The following is a 13,962-nucleotide window of genomic DNA, read 5'->3' on the forward strand; positions in this document are numbered from 1 at the left end:
TGTTTGAAAAAGTTTGGCCGACGGCATGAACATAGAGGGCAGGGGGTTGAAGGGCATTTACTGCCATGTTGACTCTTCTCACACACACTCTCACACACACACACACACACACACACACACACACACACTAACTCATGAGTCATCACAGCATTCTCGGCTTGTATAATACTTAAAGAGACACATCCAACGAGGACTCAATTGCTTCCTTCCTTCCTCTTCTGGGCGAGCCAAAGAATAGTGGCAGGAAACCGAGACGCAGTCTAGGAATTCCATTGTTAATGTTGCTGATTGATAAGCACTTGTATTGCATTCTCCAAGCTGTATTAAATATGAAGCAGTAAATATGTTCAGGATTCCTTTTATTGAAAAATATAGGTTATTTTGAATAATACAGAAAAAAGTAACAGTAAAGAAGTAAGACGTAATATACAACATTATACAGAAAGGGCCACAACGATAACACAAACTTTTAACCCTAGAAATTACCTGAATACATTATCTAGTGTTTGAGTGATTGGGAATATAAATATCCAGTTATGCACATTTTCTTTTTTTAGAACACATCTTTATTACAAGTTCAAACTCAGCCGTAAAAACTTAAACTCAAAAGTGAAACCCATACAGAGAAGTCAGCGCCGAACAGATTTGACAGGCTCTCCCAAAAGTCAGCTTCACAAGTTGAATTTTTTTTGGCAAGAAAATTAGGATTTTGGCACATCTGTCAGTTTCAGTTAAGGCAGTAAAATCAATCAGCGCTACTGAGCCTCGATACTTCTGGCCGCAGCTTTTAATGATGCAAGAGATACAGTCAAGCTGCAATGACAATGCAACTTAAAAATAGCAACCTGTTTTAATGCTCTTGCATCTATTGCTGGCCTGTCTTTCCTTTTCATCTACTCTATAAACAGACTTAACATAAACAAGACTTTTTTTTTAAGATAAAAATTAACATTAACAGGTATTAACCACCAAATTAGTGCCTGGCTTAATTGTTTCTGCTGATGTTCCACAATAAATACCCTAAAGCCCTTCTCACACAGTAGTGGAAACTTCTTTATACATAAAAGGCAGCCGCTGGACGAAAGACGGTCGCCATCTTTCAGTTCAGTTGCACCACTGCAGCTGCTCAGACGTACAGAAACAAGGAAGGAAGTGGTTATCAAACTCTTTTCCGTTTCAACTTGAAATCACAGATTAGCATGTGGAAGATAGCCAATCAATGTCAGTTATCAGAAATCTGGAACAACAGCATTATTATTAAGATTTTGGGGTGGGGGAAAAAAAAAATATTCATTTGAAAAGAGAGAATAAACACAGTGTACAGTCTCTCCCCAGTGAGTCACACACCACTCGTCACATCTCTGGCTTTCTGTAGCAAAGCCAGACGTTTTAGTTAATGCAGGCCATTAGCTTTACAGCCCTGGATTAGCTGAGCCTGTGTGGCACACACACTGAATGAAAAACTGAGGATAATTTTGGTTTTGGGCTTTGTGGTCCAGCGTTACAGCGGGGAAAGGCAGCTTTAGAGCAGCGTCACAAGGACCCTGAGTTACACAAGGGACAAAACTGACAGATCTATGGCACTGTACTATATGATTTTCAGATGAAAGGGGCTCAAGGCAGGGCTTCACACTCCAGTGACAAACATAGCCCCCTTTTATTGTTACAAGATACCCACCAGTAATCCTGTAGCGATAGAGACCTTCTGTTCAGCTCAGGCCTCATGATGTCCCACGGCCAGAGAGACAGAACAGAACGCAAAACAAGAAGGGAGGCGAACCAAATTTAAGAAGCCATGTGACGCATCAAGTGAGAGGACGGAGAGACAAAGCGCGAGCCGAGCTTTAGTTATGGAAAGTGTTTTTCCTTCAAAGTTTCTTTCTAACGAGTGGCTGCTCTTCCATGTCAGTTCCCTCAATGTTCAAAAGGGAGCGACAGATTGACAGACAGAGGAGGGTAAGGCTCTCTGACAGATGGCGTTTGGGCTCTTCCAAAAGGAGCAGTCACTCTTTCCTTGCAGACCTACAAAGTAGGCGTCCTCTGTCTTCTTCACAGTCCTATTCCCACAGTACCCGACAACAGTGTCTTATTTCTTTTCAATTGCAAATCCACACTGTCAAAGGACTTGCTAGTTTCACAGAAACCCCTTCCAGAGCTCCGTCCTATTTTTTATTTTTTTTTGGAAGACTTCAGAGACTCATAAGTGGATCTCATCATCTTCATCTTCCAAGAAAGAGGAGAAGTTGCTCTCCTCCTCTGGCGGGGCACTGAAGGTGGCGCTGTCTGTATCTCCTGCATAGGTCTGGCTGTTGGGCTTCTCATCCAGAGCAGCAGAGCCGGCGCTGGACATGGAGCAGCTGTCTAGATGCTGCAAATGTTTGGGCCGAGTCTCGGGAGTGTACTCTGGGGTGTAGGGCGTTCCATTCTCAGGCCCCAGATCTACAGAGCTGGCTGCATGCAGAGAGACCTGCTGCTGCAGTTCTGCTGGGTCTTCCTCTTCCTCACCCTCTTCCTCCTCCTCTGCATCCTCCTCTTTTTCCCTCTCCACGCTATCCTCTTCCTCGCCGTGGGTGCTCAGAGGTGGGCTGGCATGGCCTTCGCTGCTCTTGCCCTCCTCGTAGCCGAGATCGTCATCCTCCTTTTGCATCACGTCCAGGATTTCCCCGAGCATGGAGGGTCCCAGATCGACATGAAAAGACATTACCGACTCGGCATGCTTCATCCCACCGCCGTAGTGGTGGGAGCTCTCTGGAAGCTCGGTTAGCTCGCCAAAGCTCCGCTCCTCCAGCTCCAGGTAATGAGCAGCTGCACTTGCGCCTCTCCCGTCCACCTCCCCGAGCTGCTTTATCGGACTCGAGGACACACTCTTTGCTAGAATACAGTCCCCTCTGTCCTCATCATTAAGGAAGGGTAGCGACATGGCATTCTTCACATAGGTGGGTGACCCAGCAGGGGTGTCTCTCTGCTGGTCTACTCTGGTCACCGACTGGGAGCGTTTGCTGCTCCTGAAGGTGCGAGACAGGAGGCCGGGCCGAGGAGAGCGGGGGGAAAAATGGGAATCAGGAGGCGGCTCACCCGAGCGCGTGCTGAGAAAGGAGGTGTCCCCGAACGCATCACCACTGCGGCCTACGTGCATGGTGTGTCGAAAGTCGCCGAGCGGAGCGCTGATCATCTCCCTGGTCAGGTCCATGCGTGAGCGGCGCTTGGTCTGGGAGCCAGACACCAGCTGTTTTAGGATCGGCATGGTGGCGGTTATATTTTGCTCGAAGAACGTCCAAATCTTGAATACAATCCTTGTTAAAAAAAGGATCTTGGAATGATTTAAGGCGCCTCAATCACAGTCAGTCTGAGAACCTGAAAAATGAAAATAGAATACAATAAGTTACACAGAATTTAAATACAAATGTAATTTCTTTTTTTTTTTTTTAAATGAATCCCTCAATTTAAATTTGAAAATAAAATAAGTAGATCTTTTTAAAATGTGACGTACAATCATAAAAACACATTTACTGATATATTTACTCCACAACATCCACATTACACTGTGCAGAATATTCATTCATCAAGCAAATAACAACACTTCTAAAAGACTTTAATGAGCCACTAATTACAAAGGTTGAAGCTACAAATTATGCTTCCGTAATAATAAGCAGCACCTCTGTGAGATGACCTCTGAAGAAAAACATGGGGAACACTGCAGGATTCTGCTTTCACTGCTTTATAAGTGAGAGCACTAACCACAAGCCAACCTGAATCTGAGAAGGACAGTTCAAGGTTGCCTAAGATTTTCTGATGCCAGGCTCAACTTTGAGTACACGGCATGTGACCAAAAGTGTATCTTCCATCACAGACAAAGTCAATTACAGAAAAGCAATAGTACCCCTCTCACCTCAGACCTTTTTGACACACGTATATGCAAATATGAAACACAAACAAGTCCCTAGCCATCTTTTTTCCTCTTCTTAGACAACCGTGTTTAAGCCCCAAGAGGTTTGTGACTGACAATGAAGAGAAAAGGTGTTTCTGCATTATTGAAACATGCAGCCCAAACAGCGGAAGCCTCACCACAGGCTGACAGCTCGTCACGGCTGCTTCCGCAGGTGCTGCACTGGAGGACGGGAGCCGGGTGTCTCATTAGCGATACATGCCAGCATATAAAGTACACATAAAAAGAGCACTGTCATGGTGGTCTGCAAAAATGAAATGCAAGCAGTTTCTGCAGACAGACATCAGACGCACATGCACCGGTGACTTGTGGGTGGAAAGGCTCTATGGTTACACATAAGCAGGCCCGCAGAAAGTGCTGAGCTCGCAGTCTGCATTGTGCACCTCGCTGGCTTGCACTTAGTGCCTCTTTGTTTGTTTTGCCAATGCTAACACAGGAAGATCACTAAAAGTCAGCGACTTAACCTTGATTTTGGATTCCTCCCCGGCACTGCTTCAAAATAAATTTAAGTTTGAGTTGCTTTTGGTAAAAGTGCCGTAGGGAGATTTCGGCTGTCTCATGCTTTTTTTTGGTTTGTTTTGTTGCACGTTGACCTCGTTCTTCTGTCTCCTCCCCATTCCCCCGAGCTGAGCCTCTTCTCTTCTTCCTGTTAATGCCCTCACCTGCTTTTGTTTCCATAGAAACACCCTCCTGCGAGCAAGCTAAAACGTTTCCTGTCGAGGCTACAGGCTCAAACAGGCATCGAACACATGGCCTCCTTCTGTGTCGACCAAGAACTGAGACAATGCACCTTTTAATGTTACGCCAGCTATGTTTTCAGTCATTCACTCCATCCGTGTAGTGTATATTTGGTAATAGTAAAAATGAGGATATATCAAAATATACAGACGTTCTGGTGCTGTAGGAAATAGCGGTATCTATGTTGAGAGAAACGAGCCTGCAGAATCTTTGACTGAGGCATGAACACGATGTGAAAATTTTCCATGAACTCCAAACGCTTTCATGCCAAAACACACAAACGAGGACACTCTTTTTCTCTTCGCAGAAACATGTTTATTATTAAAGCTGCAAGTTCTGATTTGTTGTTTTGGGGGGGAAATAATGAGGGAAATAATTTACACCCAGCCAAAAAAAAAAGTTTTTTTTTCTTCTGACGAGTTGCTTCTGGGTGGCATAATCATGCAAAGAAAAACAACCAGCGGATGAAGGGGAGACGGAGAAAGCCCGCCTCCCACTCCTACATCTCACCCCCCCAGGCCAGGATAAAACTGAAAAGCTCGACAGTGCCCATTGCAGGAACGCGGGTACACAAATGTGTTAGAGACGACCACCAGGCAGATTGTTTATCAGCTAAATCTAAACCCGATCCAGCACAGGCCTTTAGCACTTCAATCAAACCTGATTCACAGCCCTGCTATATTTAGAGCTCCGTGTATGTTTGAGTAAGTGTGCATGCAAGCATGCAAATGCAGCTGCGCACGTGAATTTAAAGAGAAAAGAAAAAAATGGAAGAGGGCCTGAGAAGGCAGCAGTTAGCGTGGGAACGACAGGGTCACAGCGAGGGGATTGACTTTATAAACAGACTTTCACAACACTCAAGGTCCGCAGCAGAGAACCAACTGGGAATGTGGGACGGAAACGGACAAGACGAGCAAATGAGGAGCATCTGCATCTTTTCATTTTGACAGCGAAATCCGAAACCGTTTCAAGCGTGCACACACACACAGACACACACACAGACTCCCTACTGACCTTCAGCACATTGAATGACATATGGTTTTGAAGATGACCGACCACTGTTGATGTGAATGTGGTATTTCTCAACTGCTGAGTAAAACGTACCACTGTGATAAACTTGAGCACACTGGGAAAGTTTCCAAACCGTCACCAATGCTGCTTCACTCCTCTCATCCGTTTGGGCGAATGATGGTATTCCAACCCATTTCCCCCAAATGTATTCATGTCATGGGAAATGTAATGTTAGCTCTGTTTATAGATCACATAACTCAATTATCAATATAAATACCTAGCCTGGGTCCAAGGAGGGTTCTGAAGCTGCTAAAATATCATATGGTTATAGCTACTACTTTGTGGGAAGAAAATACACACCCTGTTCTTGTGAGGGAAAAGCCGAAATATCTTTATTTTACTGAAACAGGGTGATAAAAAAGAGGACTAAAACAGTCTGTAACCTGAGTATATTCACCCAGGAGGATTTGACATTTTAGCGGAAACGCTACAGCCATTTCTCAGCACTGTAAAGAGATGCTACATCACAGGAAGTGAAGAAAGAGCTTAAGCGATGACTCAAAAAGCCTCCGTATCATTAACATGCATCAATTTAGGTTCTAAAGCTGAGGCAACTGAAAAAAAGAGAAGACAAATCTGAATTTATAAGCGTGAAACAAGACCCGACCCAAATAAATTGTCAAATGTGAGTTTTTACAGCGTCGTCAATCCTCTCACAAAAGGCCAGTCAACACTCAGTACACAAGAGATCACTCAGACACACACTCAAATGTGACTAATGGACCATTTCCCTAATTGAGTATTGCGGAGTCTTACTTGTGCTTCATCAGTCCAGTGTGTACTTTGCTGTCTGGGAGAGGGTGGCTAATGCAGTGGTGGAGGCTTTATGTCTGGCTCATTGGAAGTCACTGACCTGGATGGACAACCCCATGACCTCGGGGTGAAACGGCATTTGGGGGATTGGAGGCCACATGCACCCAAATATGTGTGAAAAAGTAGCTACTTTTCCGTCCTACTGACATCTGAAAATGCAGTAAAATCCCTCTGACGATCCAAACCACATGCAAATGCCCCATTTGTTGGTAAGAATTCTCATTTTTTTCTGCCATATGTTTAAAAGGGCAACAGTTATAGGGCTAGCACACACATACACATGTTCCAATAATCAAGCAGACAAATGGCCTCTCAAAGATAGGTATCTGCCATGCAACTCAGTTAGTGCGGCTGAATGTCTCATTGAGGAAAGAAGCAGCCCGAGGACAAACAGTGGAAATCACATTATCTCTCAATCACACAGACAGGAACAACAGATACACACTAATGCTGCCCTCTGAGCAATGAGAGCAAACACACTGCTCGAATGAAAAATCACAAATAAAGCCCTCCCACTTGCATAAGAGCCCGATTTAGTAGTAAATGGACCATTTTATTGCACTTAGTCTATGCGCTTGTGGTGTTTTGATTCGGATCAAGTTGTCGACCTACAGGGCATCTTTAGCTCCCTCCTGCCATACCGCCCATTCTCCATGCCCCTCACCACCCGGCACTTACAGTAACACAAGAAGGCCGCAGGCTCATTTGGATCAAATTGTGAATCATCTGTGGTCTAAAGAGCAAAGCAAACCCCAAATCTGTTCCTATGAAATGCTAAAAAAGGATGGAGAATGCCTGGCCTTGATAACGAACAGATCGCATCGACACCCACATTGGACTCTTGTGGCCAACTATTTAGTAGCACTGAAGCTGAAACAACTTTTGACATTTTTGGGATTATAGGTTCATCCTTGTTTGTCAAACAAAAATGCCAAATGTGAGTTTGTCCAATGTGAAGAGTTTTAAATGGAATATTTGGGGGATTTCTTGTCTGTATTGGCCAAAACAAGATGGAGGAGGCGTGTTTTGTTGGTTTGGATGTAAAATGTGTTGTTAAGTGTTTGACAGGAGAACATGAATGACAGATAATTAATGATGTTGTAGTTGCAGCTCGACATAGAAATATATTCAAATCTGGAAGACCAAAATGAGAAAAGCGTTCTTCATCATAAAAACACCTCAAACTGAAACACCTCAACATTAATACATCCTCCCCAAAAAAAATAAGGCCTGTGAGGACAGGAAGGAGAAGATAAGAAGAAAAAAAGCCGGCCTGTGTGTTTTTTTCAAGCACAGACGGCAAAAAAACTCGCATATCAGTGTTTTTGCCGTCCCCACTCATACCTGGCAAGCTGGTGTGAGGCGGTCTGTTATGCTAATGTCACACCTCTCCCGGCAGGACATTCTGCTCGGTAAGGATCAAAGCACAACAGATTTTTAGCGCTTCCCTCCTCAAAAATAGTGCCTGCAGAGTTTTTGAATTGGCATTCATATCAATGAGTACTAAATCTGTCGCTATCCTTTGATCAGCGGGTGGAATATTTGAGGTAAGAAGATTGGGCTCGGAGAACAAACTCAGCAGTGTTAAAGAATAACATTCAGTTTACTGGTACATGATTAGTATCCAGGCTGTTAATCTATACAAACAAAGCTGAAGCATTATCAATGGGCCAACTATAAACATCTATATTATACCCGTTCCCCATCAAATATGGAGCGATAGACTAATTTCAAATTGCAAATATGTCTTTTTTTTCCTGGTGTGTCAAATTCAACGTCACAGATGCCGACCGGCACCTAAAGCAGTTAATTACTAAACAGTAAAACATGTATTTATTTGAGTTATTTGTCCAGTGGGAAAGCAATTTTAGCGACACGCATAGGTCAGATGAGCGAGGGACGAGGACGCGGACAGAACAGAGATACTTTCAAATGAACCCCGACAACCAATGACAGGGTTCCTGACAGAGACCAGGCCTGCAGCGCGTCACCTCCACATGTAGCAGTTGACCTCTGTTACCCGGGAGGAGATGACTCGTCTCTTTTACATTTGCAGCCGACACAGCCGCCAGACAAGACGCCCCACTTCCTTCTCCCCGTCCTCCGTGAAGCTGACAGCTTGTATTACAGACACAAACAGTGGATGGCAGACAAGAATGTCGTACTCCACTTCAACGCATTCGAGAATGAAAAGTGTTTCGTGGGTTAAACAAGACCGCTACAAATCATTTTCCACAGATCTTCATGCCTTTTATACACAAACAACATTGTCTATTCCAGCTCTGTGCCATTGTCTCTGAATGGAATACAAGTTACAAACAAACATGCCACTGAACTTGCAGCCGGCATTCCTCAACATCAGCGTTATCTGAGTACTGGCATGGCATCTAATACAAACGGACCCACATTGGCACCACTTGAGCATTTTGAGTATCTCCCCATGAAGAGAGAATGAGGAGAAAAAGAGGTTCACATTAGCGTTATCAACACAAGAGTACTTGTGTGTACTTTGAATGTATCAGCAATGACCACTTCACATTACTTTGGTAATGAATGAAACATGCCTAAAGCCCTTCCCGGATTTTTCCTTCTCGTCCAGCTGGATCTGCAAGGTCAACGACCAGCTCCAGGTCATTAATACCGGCACCCGCCTCCACAAAAAAAACACGTCTGTGTGCCCCTAAACTGTGCATGAATCTTACAAATTACCACTAAGCTAAGTGACCGACACAAGTAACCTCAACACAGCAATTAGCCCACTGTTTCTCAAAAGCGCAGATCAAATCTGGCACAGCGAGACATGATGGACGGGTTTCACAGAGTCCTGTTTGCGTGTTAAGGGGTACGTCCACAGGAAGGGCAGGGAGAAAATGAGGCAGCAAAGCCTCCCATCTCTCCGGAAATCTACTCAGTCTGCCCTTCCTGAAAACTCGTAATATAAACAAGGCCTCCATGTCTTCCATCATGCTGTATTACCGATGGGCTAAGCAAACAAACACAGCTCATATCTCCATCAACCGATAGTTTTAATAACCGACAGAGCTGAGGGGCCCATGCTGGGACTGTGTGTTCAACAACAATATAGAACATGTATCAGGACATGAAGTGCCGAAGGTTCAACGACATTCATTTTAGAGGCTGGACACAACCAGATCTTCTCCACAGCAGACCGCTGAGTCACAGCTGATGACAGCTTAGCCTCGGGCCCGGGTGTCCCCATCGTCTCCCCCGGGGTAGACTGTCACAGACCGGCCAGGTGTCTCTGTTAAGCGCTGCAGAGGAGTGAGGCTGCATTTTTTTAAACACTCGAGTGGAAACCTGTGCTACTTCATTGAAAGAATGCAGCGAAATGATGGGATTCAGAGAATCTTGCTTTAAAGTGGGAAAGTGCTATAATTACGAGGGGTCAGAACAAACATGAAATTGCACAAGCTGGGGGAAGCCAAAGACGTAGCTATTTAACAGTGGAGCGTTGTTTTTGTCGAAGATTGTATTCTTCTTTAGAAAATACTAAACACTACTCGACTTGTGAATGACAACAGTTTAAATTTTGAGTGGATAATAAGTATACTGTGCAGGGGTTCTAACCAAAAAGCAAACAACCAGTTTTGGTTGAATACAAATCATGTACCAAATAAGAATTCAGTCAGAGAGAAAAATGTAATTTGTTGTTAACAAATACAAGTTTTCTTTTGTGCATTTGTGCAGTGGCATTGTCTACTGCTGCGCTGATATCAACAACACTCAATAGTACAAAAAGGAAACAGAAAAAGAAGAAAAAAACATTTCCTCATAATACCAAGCCCAGCCTACCAGTCTACACTGCAAAGCATGCTGGATCACACCAGAAAACAATGCCACCAAACAAAAGACACAGGAACAAATACAGCATTCACACACTGAAATATGAGACGCCCTTAGAATTTGATGTTGGGTCAACAAGGTTATAAAAAAAGTAGGTGGCAGGGTACAAAAGAGCTGTTGCTTTACATTACAAGTCAAACTAGCAAACCATAAACTGTGTACTGAGATAATTAACACTTTCAAATACTTGTAAATTCCCCACTGACCCGGGATGTATAACACTGTCGGGCCTGTGGTAGTAAGAGAAGTGACGACAGCCCAACATGTTACTTATGCTACACATCCTTCAAACATAGTAATGTTCTCTATAATAATGCAGCAGTTTACAGTCACCATCCAAAGAGGCCTACCAGGGAAAAAAAAATAACTGTTTATATTGGCATTTCCTGGAATGTGAAAGGGTTGAACAGGACACACACACACACACACACACACACACACACACACACAGGCACAAATGAGCACACAAACTGCAGACATGTTCAAACATGAGTGCAGGACCATACACTCACTGGCCACAAATAACACTCTAAAGTTGCACTTCAGCGCCGCCGCAGAAGGAGCTTGAGGTGCCGTAACCTAAATTCTGAGCAGGTTGTGTTTCCTGGGCGGTTCGCCAGCGAATGCCGTCTCTGCTAACTGAGTGGCTGGCACAGTGTCCAACACCACACGGAGGAAGGATAACTTTCACCTTCAGGCACTAAACACATGTTCCCCGCAGGCAATTAGATGCTTTGTAATTTCAGAAACAGGAAAGTAGAGGGAGCTGAACCTGTGCAGGCCGGTTGAGAGTGTCGCCTGTCTGGAAAAGCATTTCAGAGGCACTTCTGGGGGGGAAAGTAAACAGGCTTAAGCCTGTGACACAGAAAGCTTGGCGATGAGGCTCGCTTGTTTGCCGTGTCATCAATCTAAATCCATCACAGTGTCTGGGAAGAACAATTTGCCATCTCAGAAAGCCCTCTGCATGTTTTGCATGAGGCAGGTCAAATGTCACATTTAAACCCGGGAAAACAAAGAAAGCCACCCAATGTGCCTCACAAGCAACGCCATCTGATAACATTATCTCCTCAAACAATTGCAGAGGACTTCTTATCAGGGTGGCGATGATGTCGTGAAGGCCTACAGATGGGAGTTCAATGAGTTCAATGAGCTAATCCGAGCACACTGACCAGCTCTGCCAAGTAGACCGACGGGCTCAAGGAGAGAAGGTAACCAACTTCACAAACAGGACAAGAGCAGAAAGTTACAACGGGGCAGAAAGTTTGCAATGTGTGATCTTTTTGCTTCCTGGTCATCAGGTCTTGTAAACCTAGAGCCACAAATGCAGTCAGTGTGTCCCAATTTCACTCACTCTTGACAGATGTTTGAAAAGGCAATAGTATTGAGTAAAGCATGCATATGGGGATACACATAATAATATCTCAATACTACAAAAGCACACTGTGATCATCAGACACATTATTGGCCTAATTTGTATTATTTTGAAGCTGAACACATTTCCTGATACGAGGCCTGGCAGAGTGTTTCTTTGGTTGAGTACAACTGAGAAATCTTGCTACAAACGCACCCAAATAAGCTTATGACGATATTAGTAATTGCAGAGTAGCTGCACACAAATCAGCTCAATTGTCGCGACACCACAATTTAACATTTCAGAGAGTAAACCACGTCCTGCCATACGAGTCCATTTGACAGCACGCTGGCATTGATCAGTCCAGTCATCCTCTCACGCTGCAGCCAGGCGGTGATTCTGGGTGGGTCACTGGCAGGAGAACAATAAGTAGCTGACCACAAAGCGTCAGCTTCCGTGTGCATGATGCGCTCTGCTGAACCGCGGCGTAAAGCAGGATCTGTTCAATGCATATTTGAGCTGTGTAAACGAACACCAAAAGGTGCATTTACGTGTGGTTGGAGTTTAAGTGCAACGTACAAACACTGAAGCGCAAGCACTTACCGAGCATCCCCATTCATAAAGCCGGGTGCTGCTGCACTTTTAGGCCCCCAGCAGGTTGACAATGGGGGCGCGTTCATCAAACGAACGGAGACGGGAAGCGACGAGATCAAACGCGCAGGAAATCCAAACGACGAGACAGACTGATCGTTCTCCTTTTTTTTCTCCCTTCTCTTTTTATTATTTATAAAAAAATGTTACTCATGCTGTCAGCGCATCCACAGAAGGTGTGCTGCTGCTCGTGAGCGCAATAACTCACTACGACGCCTCCTGCCTGCTGGGTAGCGTGTTTGACCACGCCCTCTTTACATGGCCCCTTAAAGACACAGGCTGCCAGCATGGGGCCCCTCAGGCGGACAGCCTCTTCCATCAAAGTTAAAGGAGGGGTCTGCGCCATGAACACTAACGACACCTTATTAAAAAGCTTAAAAAAAAACAAGTAATAAAAAATGTTAAACTTTATCACCACTTCCCCATAATATGCCAGTTGGGGTGATACAGTAGTTCTCAAACATGTTTCAGTGGTGAACCCTCTGTGAAACTGTGACCAGTTCAAAGTTGGATTGTTGGTTGAAAATATATAATGCAGTACACAGGACTGTGCCATCAGTTTCTGATATAATATAGAAAACAGACAGTTTAGATTATGAACTTACACTTACATTTTTATTACATTATATTATTACATTTATTAAATAATACATTTTAAAAGATTTTTTAAAGGATGTTTGTTTTGAATATATCACTTTTAAATCAAATGTAGGCTAAAAAATAGTAAAACAAAAACAACAAAAACATAAACCACCAGTCAAGAAAACATAACAATGTTATACTTTCAATCAAAGTATTGTGTACTTCTTCACTTTGTCTATGTGATATTTATAAAATAAAGTGTGTCACTGAGAGGGGGTAAAGCGCAGCGTCATCCTCTGTGAGAACAGAGGACACAGAGGAAGTCGGAGAGTGCCCGACAAAGCATTTTTGAGAAGGTGCATGCGGTGCAAGGGAAGACACCGTACTTATTTTAGTCAAATTATTTACACACTGAGGAAAGCTTACATGGATTTCTCACGCTATTCAATCCCTGAAGACCTTTGTGAAAGACCATTTTTTAATGTGTATTCCAGGTTGACAAACTGCCCTCATGTCTGACCGTTCATTAGGCCTTTTGCAATGGAAATGAGTGGGAAGCAGCTAAAGTACACCCCAAGGCTGTCCACGCTCCCCTTGCACTCAAGAGAAAGGAATGTGTGAATGGTTGATAATTATCATAAGTCACATCCCTCCACTACCTGGATAGAAAGGCCTTTCTCTTTTGTGTTTTACCATCGTTTAGTAGTGCTAGTCTCCTTATGTTGCTCTTGAAACTCACTAATGTAACGAGATGCATGCAGAGTGCATCACACACATTCAAAAGTCATTTCCTGCCTTTGGCTGTGTTCCCAGTATGGTCTGTCCCACCAGCTGATGGGAGAACAGGATTGTTCATGATGAACATTTGACTGTAGTGACCCTTTGTCCAGGAACAAGCTGCATTCAAATTGTGCAACTTTTTTCTTTTTTTTCAAACGTACCCATG

At 44.0% G+C, this 13,962-nt stretch overlaps 1 protein-coding gene across 1 annotated transcript; it reads right to left on the reverse strand.

The window, feature by feature from the left end:
• Positions 1 to 354: 354 nt before the first annotated feature.
• On the reverse strand, positions 355 to 12,650 carry LOC137786160 (cdc42 effector protein 4-like). The gene is made up of 2 exons (XM_068577820.1): positions 12,387 to 12,650; positions 355 to 3,354 (listed from the first exon to the last, which is right to left on the reverse strand). Exon 2 carries the CDS (start codon positions 3,242 to 3,244, stop codon positions 2,198 to 2,200), a length of 1,047 nt encoding a protein of 348 aa, XP_068433921.1. The 5' UTR covers positions 3,245 to 3,354; positions 12,387 to 12,650; the 3' UTR covers positions 355 to 2,197.
• Between the last annotated feature and the right edge of the window lie 1,312 nt (positions 12,651 to 13,962).

The sequence above is a fragment of the Clinocottus analis genome, unplaced genomic scaffold (genome assembly GCF_023055335.1).
Source record: "Clinocottus analis isolate CAN_PGR_092001 unplaced genomic scaffold, fCliAna1.0.p SCAF_16, whole genome shotgun sequence".
In the NCBI taxonomy this organism is placed as follows: Eukaryota; Metazoa; Chordata; class Actinopteri; order Perciformes; family Cottidae; genus Clinocottus; species Clinocottus analis.